General features: G+C 44.0%; 1 protein-coding gene across 2 annotated transcripts in view; it reads left to right on the forward strand.

The window, feature by feature from the left end:
• Positions 1 to 7125: 7125 nt before the first annotated feature.
• SLC25A17 (solute carrier family 25 member 17) overlaps positions 7126 to 20769 on the forward strand; it is a gene marked incomplete at its 3' end in the record, with an annotated part of 36393 nt that continues 22749 nt past the window's right edge. For both annotated transcript variants that reach the window (XM_034775834.1, XM_034775841.1), the window contains 1 exon segment: positions 7126 to 7312. In XM_034775834.1, coding sequence (XP_034631725.1) covers positions 7148 to 7312 — 165 coding nt within the window.

The following is a 20769-nucleotide window of genomic DNA, read 5'->3' on the forward strand; positions in this document are numbered from 1 at the left end:
CCCTAGAATATCACTGTTCTATGAGGAGTTGGACCAGGAGATTAACAGTACCTCAAGCATGGAGCTCCTGAATACCCCTTGATATCTCAAGGGTCCTGGGCAATGTACATGGGTGATCAAGGGCTGAGTCAGAGGAACTGGGGCCAATCTCAGCTGAGGGTAGAGCAGATGCTCACCACTTCTAGGTATAGCCTGTCTCACCTCACCCAGCCCTCCCAGACCCTCTTCAGGGAGGAGGTAGAAGAACTCATGGGAGTGGATATAGCAGAGGAATCAGCATCAACTCAGCTGAGTAAAGTGACTCATTAGTGTTATGGGTGGGAGAATATGAGAAAAGGGGGCTGTCCTTACCTGTGTGGGACCACTCTCTTGCTGGAGTGGGAGATGTTGCATGCTGGAGACTGGACTTTTTATGCAATGCATATTGTTGCTTCACTTTGAGGGCAAAAGAATTGTCCCGTTCTGCTCTCTTCCCCTCATGCACATGCTGTCCAAGACCGATTCCAAGCAGGGAAGAAAATGTTTTAAACATGCAAGTGGTGACTTATAGTGGTGTATACTGCTGCATATGTGCAAAATAGGGATTATTACAGTACTCCAAACCAAGAGCTGCAGGAGTGGGACAAGCACAGTTGTGGAGTCACATAACTTGGCTTTTTCTCAAGCAAGATAGCATTTTTAGAAGCAGTCAACACTTAAAGACTGGTTTAGGAAACAAATCCACTGCATGGCCTGTGTTGATATTAAGTCCTGAGCGTATCTATAGCGTCTCCTGGAAATACAGGTCCAGCTGCCATGGGTGGAAGGGATTGGGGTTGCAAAGACACAGCTGGGGAGGTTCTATACTGCTGCATTCTAGTTCAGCATCCTGTTTATACCGGCCTGAATTTTACTCCACTCCTGGGTAATGATGCAAGAAAACTTCTCATGGTATAGGAGCTTCAAACAGTCTGCCAGGTGTGTCATCAGAGGAAACTTCTCATGTAGGGTTGTCAACTTTCTAATTACAGAACATTTAACACCCTTGCCCTGCCCCCACTCACTCCATCTCCCCTCCTTTTGTCCCTTGCTGTCCCACACCCACCCTCACTCACCCCCTCATTTTCACTGGGCTGGGGCAGGGGGTTGGAGTGCGGGAGGGAGTAAGGGTTCCAGCTGGGGGTGTAGGCTCTGGGGTGAGGCCAGGGATGAGGGGTTTGGGGTGCAGGAGGAGGCTCCTGGCTGGGGGATGGGGTTGAGGGGCTTGGGGGAAGAGGGGGGGGTATGGGCTCTGGGAGGGAGTTAACATGCAGGAGGAGGTTCCAACCTGGGGCAGAGGGTTGGGGTGGGGAGGGTCTCTGGTAGGGTGACCAGATGTCCTGATTTTATAGGGACAGTCCTGATTTTGGGGTCTTTTTCTTAAATAGGTTCCTATTACCCTCCACCCCCTGTCCCGATTTTTCACACTTGCTGTCTGGTCACCCTAGGTTCTGGGCTGGGGGTGCAGGCTCTAGAGTGGGGCCAGAAATGGGGCAGGGGTAGGGTGACCATATTTCCTGTTTTGGCGAGGACAGTCCCTTTTTTAAGCAGTGTTCTGACTGTCCTGACTTTTTTGGCAAAAGTGGGCATTTGTCCTTGATCAGTTAGCAAGAACAAATGGGACAAATGCCCACTTTTGTCAAAAAAGTCAGATGCGAGGGGTGAGCGGCGATGCCAGCCCCATGCAGGGAGCAAAGGCAGGGCTCGGGTGGGGGGCAGGCAGAGCTTGAGTGAACAGTGAGGGCAGCCCCAGTCTTGCATGTGGGGGGTATGCAGGGCTTGGGCGAGCAGCGACCCCAGCCTCGCAGGGTGGGGGTAGGGAGGGCAGGCTCAGACAAATGGCTCAGACCAGCCCCACATGGGGGAAAGATGAGGGGGGTGAAGGCTAGCCCCACACAGTGACCCGTTTTCTCTTTGGGAAATATGGTCACCCTAGGCAGGAGGCTGGAGTGCGGGAGGGGGCTCAGGGCTGGGGTAGGAGGTTGGGGTGCAGGAGGAGGTGAGGGGTGCGGGCTTTGGGCAGTGCTGACCTCAGGCAGCTCCCAGGAAGTGGCAACATGTCTCTCCAGCTCCCAGGTGGAGGAGCGACCAGGGGGCTCCACACACTGCCCCCACCCACAGGCACCACCCCCACAGCTCCCATTGTCTGCAATTCCCAGTCTTAGCCAACCTGCCTTAGCCCTGCTGTGCTGCCACCTGTACTTTTAATGGCCCAGTCAGCGGTGCTGACCGAAGCTGTCAGGGTCCCTTTTCAACTGGGTGTTACGGTTGAAAACCGGATACCTGGCAACCCTAACTGTGGATAAGCTTCAACAGGAGAGATTGAGGGAGTCCTACATCAGAATATCCCTTAAATCAGGCCTTGTCTACACTACAAAGTTTTGTCAGCAAAAGTTATGCCACTTTAATAAAGGCACTTTAATTAAAACCGCTGTTGCATGTCCACACTAGCTCATGTCAGCAGAGTGCATCTACACTAGCAACTCTTGTATCAACACAGAGCAGTGCACTGTGGGTAATATCCCACTGTGCAGCTGGCCGCAGGATGCTTTGGGAAGGGTTTGCAATGCCTCATGGGGCAGGTACAGCGTCACATGATGCAGGTTTCTCAATCCCATCATTCCAGGGGCATCCTAGTAGATTGTCAGGTGCTTTTTCAACTGAGGAGGGAGAGGGGAGTGGTGTATCTGGAGTGGGGGAGACAGCAGGCTGACCGACCTATCCTGAAGCAGAGGGAGTGGGGACACCCCCCAGCTCTGCTCGGCACAGCAGTCTCTCCCGAATCAGCCCACTCTGCCTGCGGTACTGTGATTCCTTCCGAGTTCCGGGAGCAGCATCCTGAGCAGCTCTGTGAGCTCTCTGTGCTGAGGAATGTCAAAGCAGCACAGCAGTCCTGTCGTCTGTCCCCCAGCAAGCCACCAGTGTTCCTAGAACAGGTCAGAAAAGGAGCATTCCATGTTAATGATTTGCTCTTTGTTCCTGGAGCAGAACAGCATGCTCATCTGTCTGATACTTCTCAGAGCTTTGAAAGGGAAGGGGTGAAAACCTACCGGGCAGCAGAGATCAAAACAGTGAGCATAGTGGTCACAACAGGCATTGTGGGCTACTGGTGGAAGCCAGTTATGTTGACAAAACAAACAGCAGTCTATACTGATGCTTTGTCGCTTTAACTTTGCCACAAAAAGCTTTATGCCTCTTCTTTAAGTGGTTTTATTTTGTCAGCAAAACAGCAGAGTTTTGCCGCCAAAAGTAGCTTTGTAGCGTGTACTCCTTCCCTGTTTTGTCAGCAAAAGGCAGCTTTTGCTGACAAAACTTTGTAGTGTAGACAAAGCCTCAGTGGTAGCTAGGTGAGCCCTGTTCACAGGGCCGGCTCCAGGCACCAGCGCAGCAAGCAGGTGTTTGGGGTGGCCAACTGAAAGGGGTGGCATGTCCCTCAGTCCTTCTCAGAGGGAAAGGTCTGCCACCAAAGAATAGAGCTGCCTCCAATCGCGTCTTTTTTTTTGTTTTTGTTTTTGTTTTTTTTCGCTGCTTGGGGCGGCAAAAACGCTGGAGCTGGCCCTGCCTGTTCATATCCTTTTGACTGGTCTGATAGAGAAGGGGGAACTCATCCTCTCTCTCCCACATCCCAGGCAAGTACTCTAATCACTAGGCTAAAAGTGTTAAGTTGGTCAAAAGCACCACCTCCTCTTCCAACTGTTTCGTGTGGCATGAGGCAAGTTCCTAACCCATTCCCACAAAAAAGAGCATAGGCATCTAAGCCTCCTGACTCCAAGAAGTGGGTTCCAATTGGTGGAATGCTAAGCTGAGCTATGTTTCCTCTCTGCAGCCTGGACTCAGGTGCCTATCTCTGAGAGAGTGGTGGGGTTTAGCACATATCCCTCTCCTTAGCATCTCCCATTGGCTAGTTTAGGCAGCTCCCTGCCTAAAGTGCTTGCTTTTGTGGATCATATTCTTAAGCACCTCTCTCTCCCCTTTCATATAGGAAGCTTAGGCCCCTAACTCAGCTTTGTGGACCACAGTGTTGTTCCTGTGATTTTTCTAGGTTTCTAAAAGTTAGGTGTTGTAATGCTGAGTATCATGGTATCGAAGTCCTTTTGTGAAGCCCATTCTATCTATAACTTAACCCTGAGAGGATTTAAACCCCTTTACTGGGCTGAGAAAAGCCCTTCTTATTGGGACTGCCTGAGGAGTCAGACTTCAGAGATTGGAGCTAACACTTGTGGTCTATTAGAGGGCTAGATGCTGGATCCCAACAGCTGTACCTCATGAGCGAGGAGGTTGTTTCGGAGTGCAGTGGACTAGGAAAGAGTAGAGTTCCTTTCCAGTCAGGAATGATCATAGGCTGGGGACAGATTAGATCTTTCTCTTTATTCCTCTAGACAAAGGAGGGTTGGGATTATAGCCACCCTGCCAAAGGAGGGTTGGGGTCACTCTGCTAAGAGGGGAAATCTTGGTTGACTGTTTGATTAAACTACCTTGTCAAGTTGTCAGAAGGCAACTTAAAGATTCTTTTTGGATATACAGCCTGGAGAACTGGGTGCTACAGGAAGTTGTTTTGTGAGTGTGTTTTGGTTTTCTGTTCTTGGTTAAAGGGTGACCCTGGACCTGGTTCTAAGTGGGGAAGCAGCAGTGTTATGATGAGCCCTCAAGCAAGGGGAATTTTGGAGGTTTGGATAAGGTGCTAAGAAATACTGTATAAAAAATTCAAGAAAATTGAGAGGGTGAGGAAGAATGTTATTCACGTGAGAGAATGAAGAGATGGGAAGAGTGAAAATGGACTAAAAAGAAATGGGAAATAAAAATAGAAGCAATGTCATATAAAAGTAAAGTAAATAACTTTTATTAAAGTTCCTTAATGACATTTCCTTGGTAGAAGAGGGGAAAGACTGATTGTCAGGGAGAAACTTCAAGTCAATTGCAGAATAGTGAGCGACCATGTAACCTGGAGGAATGTTGGTGGTCATGAGATAATAGAAACGTACAAGCAGTTTAGCTGATTCTACAAAAAGTAATTTGTCCTATTCTTTTATTTCCTCTCCTCCCATCTCACAGGATCGGTTTACCGGAGGAAGCTGCTAGCTAGTGGAACAGATAAAAGCATGAAAGCCTCAAGGACCACCTCCCAAATTGCCTGTTCAATAGTGCAGTCCTGCTGCCATGTCTCCTTCAAGCCCTCCCTGTGAACCCTGCACTGCACAAGTCCTCAAGCAAGCTGATTCTCACCAAATAAATATAGTCATGTCTTTGAAATATTATTTGTTCTGTCTCCAGCTGTTGTTGCAAATGGTAAGTCTATAGATGCTCTGTTTGTAATTTGTGTCTGTTGATGCAGCATGGGCCAGTGGCTAAGCTTCTCTTTTCCATGCCAGAGGTGAGTATTAGATCATGTCAGGGTAAGGAGGACAAAAAGGAGATTGTTCCAGGGTGGAAAAACAACAGTAAGAGTGAGCAAGATAAGGAGGGAATGGGAAAGGGAGTAGGAGAGAAGGGGGGAGGAATAGACAAAAAAGTAAGTGTGAAAGATATAAAGAGGAACGTAAGACCAGACAGTGTAGATGAAGGCAACAAGAGGAGAGAGCCAAAACTACAAGAGTAAGAAATAATTTAGGACTTGAAACAGGAAACACTTTTTTTAAATAAACAAGCTGGGCTTGCAAATACAGCCTAGAAAATATGGAAAAGGTATTGGGACAGGGACAAAGCACAAAAGGGAATACAGAGGCATAAATGCCGTTTTCTCTCAACCCACCCTTTACTATAACTTGTTCTAAACAGGGAAGGTGGTCATGGGCAAAAAGGAATATCGGCTGGCTTGAAAGTAAGGAGGAAAAGGCACCCAGTTGGTGTTGCCAACTAATTTATTGGTGCTTCTCTTAAAGCTCCAGCTCCTGGAGGCTTGTGATTAGACGAAACCTCAGCTTCATTTAAAAAAAAATCTAGTCCTCATGGTTGCAGAGAAAAGCTAGAAAATCTGAACCACATGCATCCTAAAGGTTTAAAAAACACAAAGCAAAATAAGACACCCTACATCTACTGTTTTTAAATCTCATGTTTTCAGCCTGACTCATTACTCTTGAACACCTGGAATTGGCACCCTTTTCCTCCCCTTTCTTCCCCATTTACTGATACCACAACTCTCTCTCCTATACAGGGATCCCACAAACTGTTGCTCCTACCTGGCTCTCCAACAAGTGGCCTGTTCTTTGACACTGTAAATCTGGTCAAGCTAATTTCCGATCTTGAAGGCAGGAACGTTTTTTCAGCATTGCCAAACCCAAATGCTTAAAAATCATGAATCTGCCCCTTCTCCTAAACGAATAGGCTTAACCCCTTCCCCAAACCCAACATTTTGTGTTTAATACTCTTATTTGCCTTCTGTTTTTCGAGCTAGTAAAGCACACCTGGATCAGCTTTTCAAGCTCTTCTCTGCAACCACAAGAATTAAAATGAAAGCCTGAGATACCACCTAACTATAAGCTTCCAAGTGCAGGGCTTTTTAAGAAGTACTTCATATTGTGGCAGATCATAAAATTGAGAGTTGGTAACTTGTGGGGGTGCAATTCTGGGGCTGGTTGCACTTCTAGTTGGGGCAGGCATCGCTCAGAGGGTACCAACATTTGTTTTGAGCATGGCTTGTGTCTGTGTCTGCTGAGGGCACCCCTTTCAGAGACTGAGCTAAGTCGGGGGAGCCTGGCCCTGTGGGCAGTCAGGAGCTGAGCTCAAGCGACTCCCAGCAGTTGTGGGAGAGCCGGTCCCCCAAAATGGCTGCTGCTCTCCCCTGCTGGGGGTATCGCAGTGAGAGGCGGGGGCGATGTCCCTCCCTTTACCCTCGGTGGGAGCAGGACCGTGGGGAACCCCCCAGGCTTTCCCTGCGCACCCTCGGGCCGTTGAGCCCAACGGCTGCAACCCTGTTTGAAAGCCCGCGTGACCACGAGCACGAGGGCGGAAGGGGAAGCCTTAGCCGGCGCTTCAGCGGCTCAGCAGCGCGTGAGCCCGGGCCAGAGAGCAAAGCGAGCGGTGCGCGAAGAGGGCCTGGCTGGGCGCGGCGATTGGAGTGGGCGGGGTTTGGCGGCAGCTGGCCCGGCCCCTGGAGGGGGAGGGGTCAGAGATCACGTGCGCGGGGGAAGCCATGGAGCGGGAGGACGGGGCGGCGGGAGCGGGGTTCCCCTTCTCGCCCGCTGACTCCTGTCCCGCTCGGTCGCCGGCGAAGTTTGCGGCTGACCCCGCAGGAGCAGCAGCCATGGCGGCGGTGTCCTCCTACGAGAGCTTGGTCCATGCCGTGGCCGGGGCTGTGGTGAGTGCGGGGCGGGACGAGGCGCCCGGGGTCGGGTGGGGAGCGGGCAGGGAAGCGGGGTCTGGGTCCTGGGCAGGGGGCCGCCAAGCTGCCCCTATCGCGCGCCGCTGCCCCGAGCTGAACGGTGACTCGCCGGGGGAGGGGAGGACGTGGCGGGGGGAGGGGTTCTGGCAGCGCGGCAGGACAGGGCTAGTGGCGGAGAGCGGGTCCGGCTTCCCAGGGCCAGAAGAAGTTGCTCGGTGGGCCCGATCCTGCGGTCCCGAACGCCCAGGATTGGGCCCCGCCTCTCTGGCTCCTGCTCGCCTGGCTGTGTGTGCGTGTGTGGTTGGGCTTTCCCTGGCGGAAACCCTTCAGGGGGGCCAGGTGTCAGACGCTCTCATTGCCCTGCCACTGCTCCGATATCCCATATAAGGAGGAGTCAGGGCTGCGTTTTTGCCCAGCTGATGCACCCACCGCTTGAGTTTTCTTCCCCTTCCTGCCCTATTGGAACAGCAAAACGTGGAGGGGGGTAAACACCAGGCGTCTCCTCTCTGTTGTCCTCCTCCCTGACTTGTCACCTTCTTCACCTGTGTGTGAGGACAGTAACGCCGCCACAGCTGCACGTTGTGATGTCAGATTGAGCTTTACCTACTCTGACTTCGGTGAGAGCTGGCTGGTTATAAAGATAGCACCTGTAATATGGATACCAACATCTTTGTGGTCTGAGCACAGGTCTTGAAGCCAGGAACTCCAGTCTCAATTCTCAGAGGGGTAGCCGTGTTAGTCTGTATCCACAAAAACAATTAGGAATCTGGTGGCATTTTAAAGACTAACAGACTTATTTGGGCATAAGCTTTCCTGGGTAAAAAAACTTCTTTTGAAGAACTTCTTCTAAAGTGGATTTTTTACCCAGAAAAGCTCACACCCAAATAAATGCTAGTCTTTAAGGTGCCACCAGACTCCTCATAGTCTCAATTCTGTCACTCATTCCTTTGGGCAAATCACTCTGGGACAAATTTTCAAAATGCCCACTAATTTTGCTTGTCTCTCTTTTTGAGTGATCAACTTGAGACACTTAAAGAACAGGAGTACTTGTGGCACCTTAGAGACTAACAAATTTATTAGAGCATAAGCTTTCGTGGACTACAGCCCACTTCTTCGGATGCTGTAGTCCACGAAAGCTTATGCTCTAATAAATTTGTTAGTCTCTAAGGTGCCACAGTACTCCTGTTCTTTTTGCGGATACAGACTAACACGGCTGCTACTCTGAAACTTGAGACACTTAGGGGTTGACTTCCAGGCTGAGCACCGGCAGCTCCCACCAAAGCAGTGGGAGCTGCTGGTTCTCAGCACCTGTAAAAGTTAGCCTCTACAGATTTGGGCATGAGCTTGGGCTTAGATTGCAGTGTACCCTATATGTCTTGATTTGAGCACCCAAAATTAAAATAAATTTTGGGCCTTAAGCTGAGATGTATCTTAGATTCTGTACATGGGGATCAGAATATTTACCTCCAAGTTATGTGTTGAGAATTAGCCTTGTCATATTTGTAAAGATGAAAGCCACTATATATTTGAATGATCAGAAAATATATCAAACAAGTGCACTGCAGCTAAATGAGGTTTGGAAGAAAATTGGTATAAACTTGTTGGAGGTAATACTAAATTTGTGTAAGTTCCTTGGCCTATTGGTAGAGCCTGCCATGGGTGGAAGAGAACTAGTGTTTATAAGTAAGCAACAGCATCTTGTTGCAACATCTTATCAATTAACCCTCCCCTGTTGGGAAGAGGGCCTTCCTGAGTTTCAAGCAAACTGATGTTCCCCTTAGGTTTTCTTGTGAGGTTGCTCAAGGTGTGGGAGTTGCCTGCCAGTCCCCAAGATCAAAACCAGACTCAAACATGTGCAATAGCTGTGTTAGTAACCTATACTGCTCTTACATTCTGGCAAAACTTTCTGGTCTAATTAATGGGTCCTTAGATGACTAATGCATTCATCATTACTTTTTTTTTTTTTAATTTATAGTAGTAGTTCTCACATTAATAGTGTAGACAGGGACTTATTTTGGTAATGGTATTTCTATGTATTTTTTTTGTGTGTGTTTGGAATATACTAGGTGTTAACCCTTTCCATTTACATCTCTCCTTAAAATTAATTACTTCAACAAATATACCACTGTTTAGAAAAAGTTGTTATGCATGTTTGCTATTTAAAGAGCACTTTGACACCTTGTCTACACTTGAAGTGTTACTAGCAATAACTGTCGGTAAGGAGTCTGATTTATTTCCCCCTGACCTAGTTATGCCAGTAAAAGGTCTAGTGTACATGCACTTATCTATAAAAGACACTATAGCGGTATAGCTCATCTTGCTTCCCCAAACTAGAATAAGCTATATTGGTATCAGCTTCTGCTAGCACAGCTATGTCAGACAGGGGTCTGAAGTAATGTAATCTTTGACTGACACAGCTGTACTGGCAGAAACTCCTAATGTAGACAGTTACATTAGCAAAACTGCACTTCTTAATATACTGGTAGAAAGTACAGTTTTGGCAGCATAGATGTGCATCTACACTAGGAGTACTTTACTGGTATAGGAATACTGGTAAGAACAGATTTATATTGGCAAAGTACTCCAAATATAAATATAGCTTGAGTCTCCTCCTGGCTCCCCAAGTACATCTGACTTTTGTGTAATTTGTCTATTTAGACTATAAGCTCCTTCCTCAGTCTTGTCTTACAGTTGAGACACTGATTATTAAATGATAAAGTTCCAAATAATCTGCCACAGAAACTATATCTGGAATAGATTTTTAAAGTCATCTTGTTCAACTTCATCATCTCTGACAAATATGAGAGAGTTCTCTTTCAATATTAAAGGGTTTGCTGAGTTCACAGCACCTTAAGCCACTGGTTCTCAACCTGCAGGCCACAAGTGGCCTAATCAGCACGCAACTGTGGCCCATGTGACATCCTCAGGGCCATACAGGGTGTGTGTGTGTGTGTGTGTGTGTGTGCATATAGAGCTGCATGTGTGGGTCCCACAATGGTAAATAAGTTGAGAACCGCTGCCTTAAGCAGTGGGGCTTCTCCCATTTAGTTCATGTACAGAATAGTGTAGTCCAAACTCATTAAATGTGTCTTGTTAACGAACACTGATAAGATCCTCTAAGGCTAAGAGCTTGCTGTACATGTATTAATGTATTCCCTGATAGACATTTGAGACTTTGGGAGTTAACTGCTTGGTTTGTATAATTTAGATGCCAAGTTCTCTGTCAATAGTAACAAAAGTGTTTGTTTTGAGACTCAGCGTAAACGAAGTTGAGAGTTCCAATGTTGGGCCAGCACAATGAAGTTTAAGGCTATTCTTGTATTCTTATTTTGCTAAGCAGCCTTGATGAGCTCCAGGGAGACTACTGTCCTTCCCCTGATAGAAAGCGTTGGCTTAATGAAAGCAAAGAGGGGGAGGGTGGCGTGGCATGAATTCTGTATTCCCCTTTTTACAGGAATACCTGTCTCCTGCTGGAGTATAGTTACCACTTTGAAAATTTGTGTGCTCTGACTTTTATGGAACTGCCCTATTTGTCTGAAGTCTCCCAAAGCAGAACTGCTGTTGCACACTACTGTACCACAAGGGTTCTGCTTGAGTTCTAGAAGTGTGCAGAGTGAAGGCCCAGAGGAAGCAAGACATACTTAGCACCAGGAAATTAAATTGTAGGTTTTTACTTATGCCTACAATGTTAATATATATATCTGAATGTCTCATTGTAGCCATAATTGGTAGTTTTCTTAACTTTCTTAGCTGAAATATTTGTAAATAGAAAAATCATAAACTTTGGTGTATACCTGTTTGTATCCGTGTGTGTCTCAGGCTGTTCGTTTTGTTTGCTTGGGTACTGTCACTGGAAAATGAGGACACGTGCAATAGGCACTAGGAGTTGTTGTCATAAAAACAGTAGGGTGGCCAGACAGCAAGTGTGAAAAATCTGGGGTGGGGGGTAATAGGAGCCTATATAAGAAAAACCCAAAAATCAGGACATCTGGTCACCCTATGTGGGAGTAACCTCATTTATACAGGATTAAAGTATTATCTAGTCATTTTAAGAAAGTGTTTTCTCTTTTGACTTTAAAAGCTGATCATCTAAGGGTGGGTCTGGGCTTTGAAAGCTGTTAAGGGTTAAAAACAAAAAACAAAAAAAAACCCTACCTGCCCTGGAACAATGAATTAGCATTTCATTTTTGTAGAGCTCTGTTAGCACACATTAAATAAAATGAGTGATAATTTAACAGTAAATGGATTTAATCCATGTCAACTTCATGGGTTAAAAATGTTCCTTAATAGACTATTCAACAAAATTATTCATAATAAGCCATTTGCTAGGTAATACCATAACCCTTTTAGGTTTGAAGTTTCCCATGGCAAAGATTTTCTTTTCTGTTATACAGCATCCACTAGAATGTGGACCTTATTCCCCTTTGACCTTGCATGGGAATGTGAAAGCTATAAAAATTCATCTTCCCCTTGTGCTTTTCAAGAACCTTATGCCATAGCCTAGAACCTTCCACCAAAAATGGCCTATCCACTAGTCCTCAAGCATTCACAGCAGGTGTTTAACAACTGCCTCTCATATAATTTCAGTGAGTGTAGGGTGCATAGAGATTTTAGTACTTGGGAAGAAATGAGGGTTTTTATAGATTAGAACAAATATCTTAAATTAACGCAGAAGCAACTGACAAAAGCCCCTTGCAGTTCATGTAATACTAGTTTAATGTGCTTACCCCAACACATCTCCATTTTGAAATGCCTTCAACGTTAGCCTTCCCCTTCAATAGAGTGCATTGCAATAGTTCAAGAACAGAATAGATGAATAAGGCCTTGTCTCTACTGTGGGGGGAAAAAGTGTTAATTTGAGTTAAGATAAAATTGTAGTGAAGACAAGGTAGTTTGTCTTAACATGAGTTACAAGATCAAATTACATGACTGAAGCCTGCATCAGCTGTCTTTGCTTTACTATGTTTGCATATAGTCTTCTGTTGCATTCTCCCAGCAACAACCTGCCCTTGTCTTCTGGCAAAAAGCTGATGATTAATCATCCACCACTGCATCTCCTGTCCTGCATCTGCTTCCTGTTCCTGAAATGAGAGTTGTATTAATGCCATCTACTCAAACAGATCCTCATTCTCAGTTGAATCCATGCCTTGCTGCTTGTTTGAATGAAGTCCATAGACCAAATGCTAGTGTGCACCAGACTGCAAGTACTTTACTTACTAAGTTTGTAAGTTAAGGCCATTCTGTGTAGGTATGCCAGAAGGATTGACAAGTTGTCTCACTTTAACACCGACACAGAACTCAGAGGGGCTTAGCTTCAGTGCTGCATAAGATCCATGGGATGCACTTGCAGATGTTGCAATGCTACACCTGGGAGAGGGCACCAGCAGCATGGACACAGACCTGGAATTAGGGTTTGCAATGTGGCAGCTCTTATATAGGCCAGGCCAACTCTAGTGGTTGCACACAAATACCGGTCATATAAGTTAATTCTGCAGGGAAGACATATCCTTAAAGCCTAAAGTTCAAGACCAGGTATCAATTGTTAAGATCATCATCAAGTGTGTTTTCCTCTTAAGGAAGGCCTATTCATTAGAGGGCTCCATTAATAATGATCTGAGACATAGCTCCTGGCTTTCACGAGAGATATGGATTAATTTCTCACAGTATATGCTGTTGCTTCCTTGGCAGACATAGGATTTTTGTACATGAAATACTTGTAGCTAAAATAGTGTATAACTCTGTCTCTCATTATTTTGTTGATATTTATACTAATGCTGGAGAGGGGGGAAGAGAGAACCTACTTCCTTGGCTCTTAGCATCCCTGACTAGTTGTTTACAAATAAATTTTATATGTAGACTCAACAATTGACCATGGAAGAGCACTACTCTTGTAGCAACATAAACATAAAATTATACACACAACCCGTGTTAAGACTATTAAGGCATAAGAATGGTGTATGCAACCCTCAGCTACATTGTGCATATGTGTTATGATCTTTAATTATATAAACCACAGGCCCCTGCTTCATTTGGTACACAAGATGGCTTGAATAAGTAGCTATTCATTTTTTTTTCTCCTCACTGAACAATGTATGGTTTTAGATCTGTACTGCATGCTGTTTAAATCCTACTTTCCGTACAGAATTATCAACTACTTAGTTTGTTTTTCTGTGGTACTCATCACTATAGTTTGAGTTCTTCACAGACATTAACAGATTTATTTTCAGAACACACTGGTGAGGTGGTATTATAACCATTTTAGAGATGGGGAACTGAGGCATAGGGAGAGAAGTCAAGTGTTGACTAATTTTCGATGCCAAGCAGGGTGGATAAAAATTATTTTTTTTTATTTAAATCAGATTTTTTTGATAAAATGCTTTGAGGAAAAAACCTATCCAAAGATGGTTTTAATTAAGCTACATTATAGCTCAAAGATATCTCATCATGGAATAGGAATTATAAATTATAACTCTATAGTATGAGCCAATATATTCATGTAATGTTTAAGAAAAGTTTTGTAAATGAGTTCCAATAGTTCATGGATTAGGGGCCCAATCTTATGGGGTTCCAGGGGCTTCTGTATAGATTATTTAGGTTAATCTTTCTATCTACCCAATGGGACTCAGTGCTCAGTCTAGAAGATACCATCAGAAATGCTTAGTTTTGCAGTTCTCAAACTGTGGATTTGTGTGTCCAGAGATAACATGCTTGTTAACAGCAAAAATGTTTTTAAATAAATAAATATGTAGAGGTGAGAAATAAGACCTCAACCCTATTGTCCCTCTGCAAATTTCTGTACACAGAGTCAATCCCTTACCTCTCTCTAAAAGTGCAAAGTTTCAAAAAGTTCACTGAATAGAAGATTGTTGGGGGCGGAATAGATCTGGAGAAGAAGAAGTCTGGAGATAAATGTGAGAAGGGAGGGACGGAGCAGAAACAAAAGTGAAACTGTTTGAGCAGCATATTCCAGATGTCTTGAGGTCTTTCTGAGTGTAGCCTTAATTGATTTGAGATCTACCATACCATTTTCTCACTAGAAGGGAAAACCTATAATGGCAGCAGGCCATAAGAGAGACCGAGTTTAGGAATATTTTAATGAAGTTCCTCTACCTGTGGGTAAGACAGGCATGCGTGCAAAATGCAAACAGTGCAACAAAGAAATGCAAGGCCTGGTTGCGTGAATGAAACATCATCATGAGAAGTGTTCCTTCTCAGGAGGAAGCTGCGTTGAAGATGGTGAAAGGAACAGGTCTGAACATGCAGGATCTTCAGGTTGGTAAACTTTATTTCATACTTCTTTCTTAAGGACTGCCTGTCTTCCTTCTGGACTATTCTTGAATTCTCATGTTTGAGCAAAAAATATAGTTGTTACTCTATGGTACTATCATTTTAGATGCAGTAGTGATAAAAAAAATAGCTGAAATAGGCAGATCTTCCTTTTACAATTTCACCTTTAAAGTAGTACTGAGTGTCAGTGAATGCAATGAGTAATGCTAAATGAGCAGTATGATAATTAAATAACTGCATTGATTTATTTTGTTTAGGAGAATCCATCCTCAACGTACAGGATTCTGAAGACTATCCACCTTCAAGATCACCATCATTTTCTATAGTTTCAGAGTTATCTGCCAATGATAGTGTTTCAGTCACATCATGTATATCATAGCCACAGTATATCACCTGTAGCAAAAAGGAAAAAAAAAATCTCCATCATCCAGGAACAACCATAGATAAGTTTGTGATACGAACCAGCAGATTACAAAAAGAGGTAATTGATGAAAAAATTGCCTGGTTTGTTTATGAAACAAACTCTCCTTTCTGTATGATTGAGAACCCACACTTCATTAACACAGTTCAGTGATTTAAGACCAGGATTCAGTCCACCCAACAGAGCAGATGTTGCAGGCAATTTGCTGGATAAAGTGTATGAAAGAAATTGAGCGGTGTGCAAAAAGGTCTAGAGAGTAAAATTGTTAACCTGAGTCTTGACGGGTGGAGCAATGTCCCACAATGATCCTGTTGTATGTGCTTGTGTGACAACAGAAGAAGGGAATGTCTTCCTTACAGAAACAATTGATACATCAGGAAATGCACACCCAGCAGAATTACAAGAAGTAGCAGTAAAAGTTATAACAAACTCTGGGGGAAAAAAATTCAAATATCTAGAATGCAGCTTGGTCAGAGACAATGCTGCAAATGTATCCAAGATAAGAAATTATTTAGAAGAGAGTCTCAAGCTAATAACATACGGTTGCAGTGCTCATTTGATGCACCACCTAGCCAAAGACTTCAGTGTTCCAGAAATAAAGGCTAATGTTGAAATTGCAAAATACTTCTGTAACAACCACTTTGCAGCAGCTGCTCTGAAAAAAGTGGAAGGAACCAAGGTCACTCTCCCACAAGACGTGCAATGGAACTCAGTAGTGGACTGTTTTGAGCACTATATCAAGAACTGGCCTAATCTGATGACAGTTTGTGAACAAAATCGTGAAAAAACAGATGGCACTGTCACAGCCAAAGTTCTCAACATTGGGCTTAAGAAGAGAAATGTTGAACACATGCTGAGTACCCTGAAGCCTATTTCTGTAGCCTTGAACAAAATGTGGGGAAATAGCTGTTTTATTGCTGATGCTGTTGAAATTTGGAAGGAACTGCGTGAGATCTTAAAAAGAGAAATATGCGATGACAGTACTTGTCCCCTTTGTTTTTTTTAATGATTGTAATTTAACTCTATCTCCAGCTCATTTTCTTGCAGGTATTCTCAATACTCGGTATCTGGGTCAAACCTTAACTGCTGAAGAAGAGGAGTTGGCTATGACATGGACACTAAGCAATCATCCCTCCATAATGCAACTATAAGAAACTTCAGCGTTAAGGGTGAACTATTCAAGAAATATATGTTTGCTGATGATGTTTTAAAGAAAGTCACACCAGTGAAGGGGTGGAAGTCACTTAAGCACTTGGATTCCAAGATTGTTAAAGTGATAATCTTACTTTTAACAGCAGTAGCTTCTTCTGCTGGTGTAGAAAGAATATTTTCTTCCTTTGGACTAATTCATTCCAAATTGTGAAATCGTTTTGGGACCTGAAAAAGCAGGAAAGCTTGTTTTTCTTTTCTAGATTATGAACAAACAGGAAAATGAAGATGAAGACGACTGAGTTAGCTGCAGAAGCCAATATTTTAAGTTTCTCATGTTGACCTGGCTGACAGTCAATTTAATTTTTATTTAAAAAAATATATATATTCCATGTAACTATTTTAGTTAGACAATTTTAACTAAAACAAACCTGATTTTTAAAAAACTTGAATGTTTAAGTAAATTCAAAAATTCATATGCTTGTTTTGTTAAAATATTGTTTGCTGTTGAAGAAAAAAAATCCAGAATACATAATGTTGTTTTAGTTAAATAAAACAATTTAAATGTCTGTCTGGTGATGTTCTCCTCCTAATACAGCATGGCAAGAAAATCCTCCAAATATTGATTAGCCTGTTGAATTGGAGATAGTCATAAATATCTGCTTCAATTACAGTGGGTAAATGAAATAGCCAAACAATCATTCATTTTCTGATATAACTGTAAAACTAATCTGAAAAGTTTTCAAAATAAATCACTTTAAAAATGTATAGTGTGTACCTTCTAAAAATGAAACCTACATTGAGTTGTGAAGAATATGTATTAACCTTATAACAATCAACAAGAATGCACTTACGTAGAAATCCATGATTAAAGTGAGTCTTCCTGCCTAGTGATTTAAATCAATTTGATTTAAATCAAATCCACCCTAGTGCCCAATATGACATGTCTAGGACCTGATTTTTCACAGTACTTAGCTTTATATAGCATTTTGCATGTTCAAAGCAGGGCTTCTACTGGCTGCAGCTGTGATTGCTCAGCACTTCTGCAAAGCCAAGCCTGGAATCTCAAATTAGGCATCCAGAAAATGAACACCACACAATTAGTGGCCATGTGTGAAATGTATAGTTTGTGATTTGCCCAGCATCTCAGAGGCATGGATATTGTCCACTTGTCCAGGGTAGCATTCAACTGTCTTGATCATGAGACATTCCTTTCTCTTTCTGCCATCCCCTACCTCATTCCTACACACCTGGGATTAGGGGTGCAAGACTAGGTGGTAATAGGAGCAGAAGGGTGTAGGGCTCCAGTGAGGGGCGGGGGTCTTGTGGGGAGGGGCCTGGGGGATTAATTAGGAATGGGTGGTAGGATAGAGGGTTGGGGGGGCTCAAGGATGGGGCTAACATGGGGGAGGTTAGAGAATCAGGGGTAGCAGAGGGGGTTTAGGGCTGGGAGGGCATATTAGTCCTGAATTTTCTCTTTTCACCTATGTGCTGGGATACAAGGAAGCCTTACCTTTCTGCAGGGTCTGAATCCCTCTCAGTACCTGCTGTGTGTGTTTGAGGTAATGAGTTTGACAGGTCTGATGTGAGAGCTATTTACAAAGAACAGGGGACTTTGCCAAGGGGTTTCTGTGTCAGAAGGTAAACTGAAACAGCTGAAATCCAGAAAATGAATAGTTAATATGCACATCACCCCTGTGGAGGTGGAGGGGCTAGCCAGAATGTGTGGAGGAACAGCCTGGTTTGGAGGAGAAGTGCCTGGGTGGACCTGAAGTTTGGCTATGGAAGCCTGGCTGAAGCAGGGGTAGACGTCTCACCTGGAGGTAGGTAGTGGGAGTGAGGGCAATATGTAGCTTGGGCTACATAACCAAGGTAGCATCCGGCCCTTTGGTAAGCTATTGGCTGTGATGATGCGTATGCAACTGCATAAGGCAGGAGACCGCAAAGTGCAACTTCTTACATGTTAATGGTTTCTACAGTGCCAACTAATGGCTTAATGGGATGGGAGGGAGAGCTGGAAATGGTGGGGGATGGAGACTACATGTGGGAAATGGGGGTGGGGCGAAGGGGAGAGAGAGAGAGAGAGAGAGACCATCTTTTCTCACATGGTTGTTTCAGTAACTTTAAGCATGTGTTAAAACTGTCATGATTTCAGGACGTAGACCATGGATGAGATTTCTCACTGTCCCTGTTAGCAACTTGCAAACTTTTCTAAGCACAACCATTATCCCCATTCCACTGTAACAAAATTTCAGGGGAGAGAGGGGGAAGAGTACTGAAGACTTGTGTATGGCCTAGTGGAAAGACCACTGGACTGGAATTATGCTTAGCTCTGCCACTGGCGTGCTCAGTTGTTACTCAGGGTTTTCAGAACCCAAGGCAGGGGTAACTTACCTATTTCACTCCAGGCGGTGTAAGGAATAAATCAATGAGAACACAGCAATTCCGTCTGATGAAAGATTTATACAAGTAAGCGTGCTCTTATCTAAAACTACAATTTATAAGATTTAAGCACACATGGACATAAGCAATAGGTTTAGAACATCCCAAATCATTACCTAGAATCTGGGAGGGTATTGAGTAATTTTCAGCAGTTCTGTGATGGCCGGTCAAAACACACTGCTCATAGTCACCCCTACTGGGTCATTACCTCTCCTAACTTCAATAAACTTAACAAATATTCCTAACAGTCTTCTTATGATTAAGTTTCTATATCAAAGACGCCCAAAATTCAAGGTTCCTACCCACTTGGTTTCTTTCAGTCTCAAATTGACTTTCTTCCCTCCTCCCATTCTGATTAGCAGAAACTGCAAGCCTGCAAGGGTTTGACCTTGCCTTCAGAAGCCCTGTTTGTTCAAATTAATTCTTAACTAGGTGCTAGTCTATTTTATTAATTCGTGTTGGCTGAAGGCACATAACATGGTTGTAGTTAGCTTGATCAAAATCTGTGTTACACATACCTCTCAAAGCCAGGGTAACCCAGTGACCTTGGGCAAGTCACTTCACCTCTCCGTGCCTCACTTTCCCAAATGGGAATAATGATGTAACGTTCTTTGAGACCTACTGATGAAAAGCACTATATAAAAAACTATGCCTCTTGATTATTACCTAGCCACTGCAGCATATCAACTGTGAACTTGGATGAGAACTACACCTGCCTGAATGACCACTAACTCCTACCAACAAACATTTTTCTCTTTAAAAAACTAGGAAATTAACTGGCAAAAAACTTAATTCTTGCAAAGTTAAAGTGGTAACTTGTGCTCTTCCAGAACATCCAGTTCAGCAAAACTTAAAATTCTGAAAACCAAGCATGATGGGTTGGACCCCCTATCCAGGATGCCACCTGATGTACTGGGGTTTCACTGAGCCTCGCCTGTTCCACCAGCCTGGATTCTCTCTCCCTGTTTTGCTGAATTAGGCTTTCTGGCCTCTTGCAGCACACACAGACAGGTAGGGCCATACCCAGTTGCAGACACAGACTGAGGTGAGCTCTGAATGAGAGGACTCACCCAGCACTCAAGTGCACATATCTTTTGGGAGATAAGCCCAAAATAATACTGTCTTGCACTGTATAGGAAGATCTGCACAGCGCAAGCTCATAAAAATTCGCCCTCTCTCTCAATGTGGAGAGAGATGTGCACAGCTTCTTGCCCCCCCCCCCCCCGATATGAATTGTACAAACTGGGTTATGTTATAAACAAGAAATAAGTTTAACAACTACAAAAGGTAAATTTTAAGTGATAGCAAACAGATCAAAGCAGATTACCTTAGTAAATAAAAATCGCAAACTGTGCTTAATATACTAAATAGGTAAGATATAAATTAGCAAATTCTCACCCTGCGTGATAAACAGGCTGGCAGATTCTTAAGGCACAAGTTGCCTTGGCTTTTCCAGGTTTTCATACACAGGCTAAAAATCCTTCTAGCCTGGGACCATCACTTCCCACAGTTCAGTCTTTGTTCCTCAGGTGTTTCCAGGTGTGATGTTGTAAGAAGAGTGAGGTTCCCCCCCATCATGTCATTTCCCCCCTTTTATATCTTCTCCCCACTTGCTGGAAAGCTCTTTTGCTATGACCTGGTTGCCATGGTGTAGTGCTATCTCTGAGAGGTTTCTATTGTACACAGTTCTTGGGGTAATCCTTGTGCTCGTGTGCATTTCCTCAATAAACCATTAACATTGTTTGGCCTTTTTACTTTCTTACCTGAAAGGCTGCTTGTGTGTGGTTGCAACCTCAGGACATGTTTCAGCAACACATACATAGCCAAACTTCATAACTTCACACATGATGATAGCACATACAATCCAACGAGATATTACTGTCCAGCAGATCAAGACTTTTAGAATGACACCTCACAAGGCATACTTTGTATAAGACATATCCTAATTACATGACAGTGGTGAATATTGGGGTGTCAGGGTGTAACACCAAGAAATACAGAGTTAAGGTAAATGCCCACACAACCATAACTCTGCCCTCTTTGAGCCATGCTCAAGTACACACATTTCCACTCTTCGCTGTAATTGACAGGTGCTACCTGCATTTGCCCTGTGCTCAAACATGGAGCCTACTTC

This window comes from Trachemys scripta, chromosome 1, assembly GCF_013100865.1.
Source record: "Trachemys scripta elegans isolate TJP31775 chromosome 1, CAS_Tse_1.0, whole genome shotgun sequence".
Classification (NCBI taxonomy): domain Eukaryota; kingdom Metazoa; phylum Chordata; order Testudines; family Emydidae; genus Trachemys; species Trachemys scripta.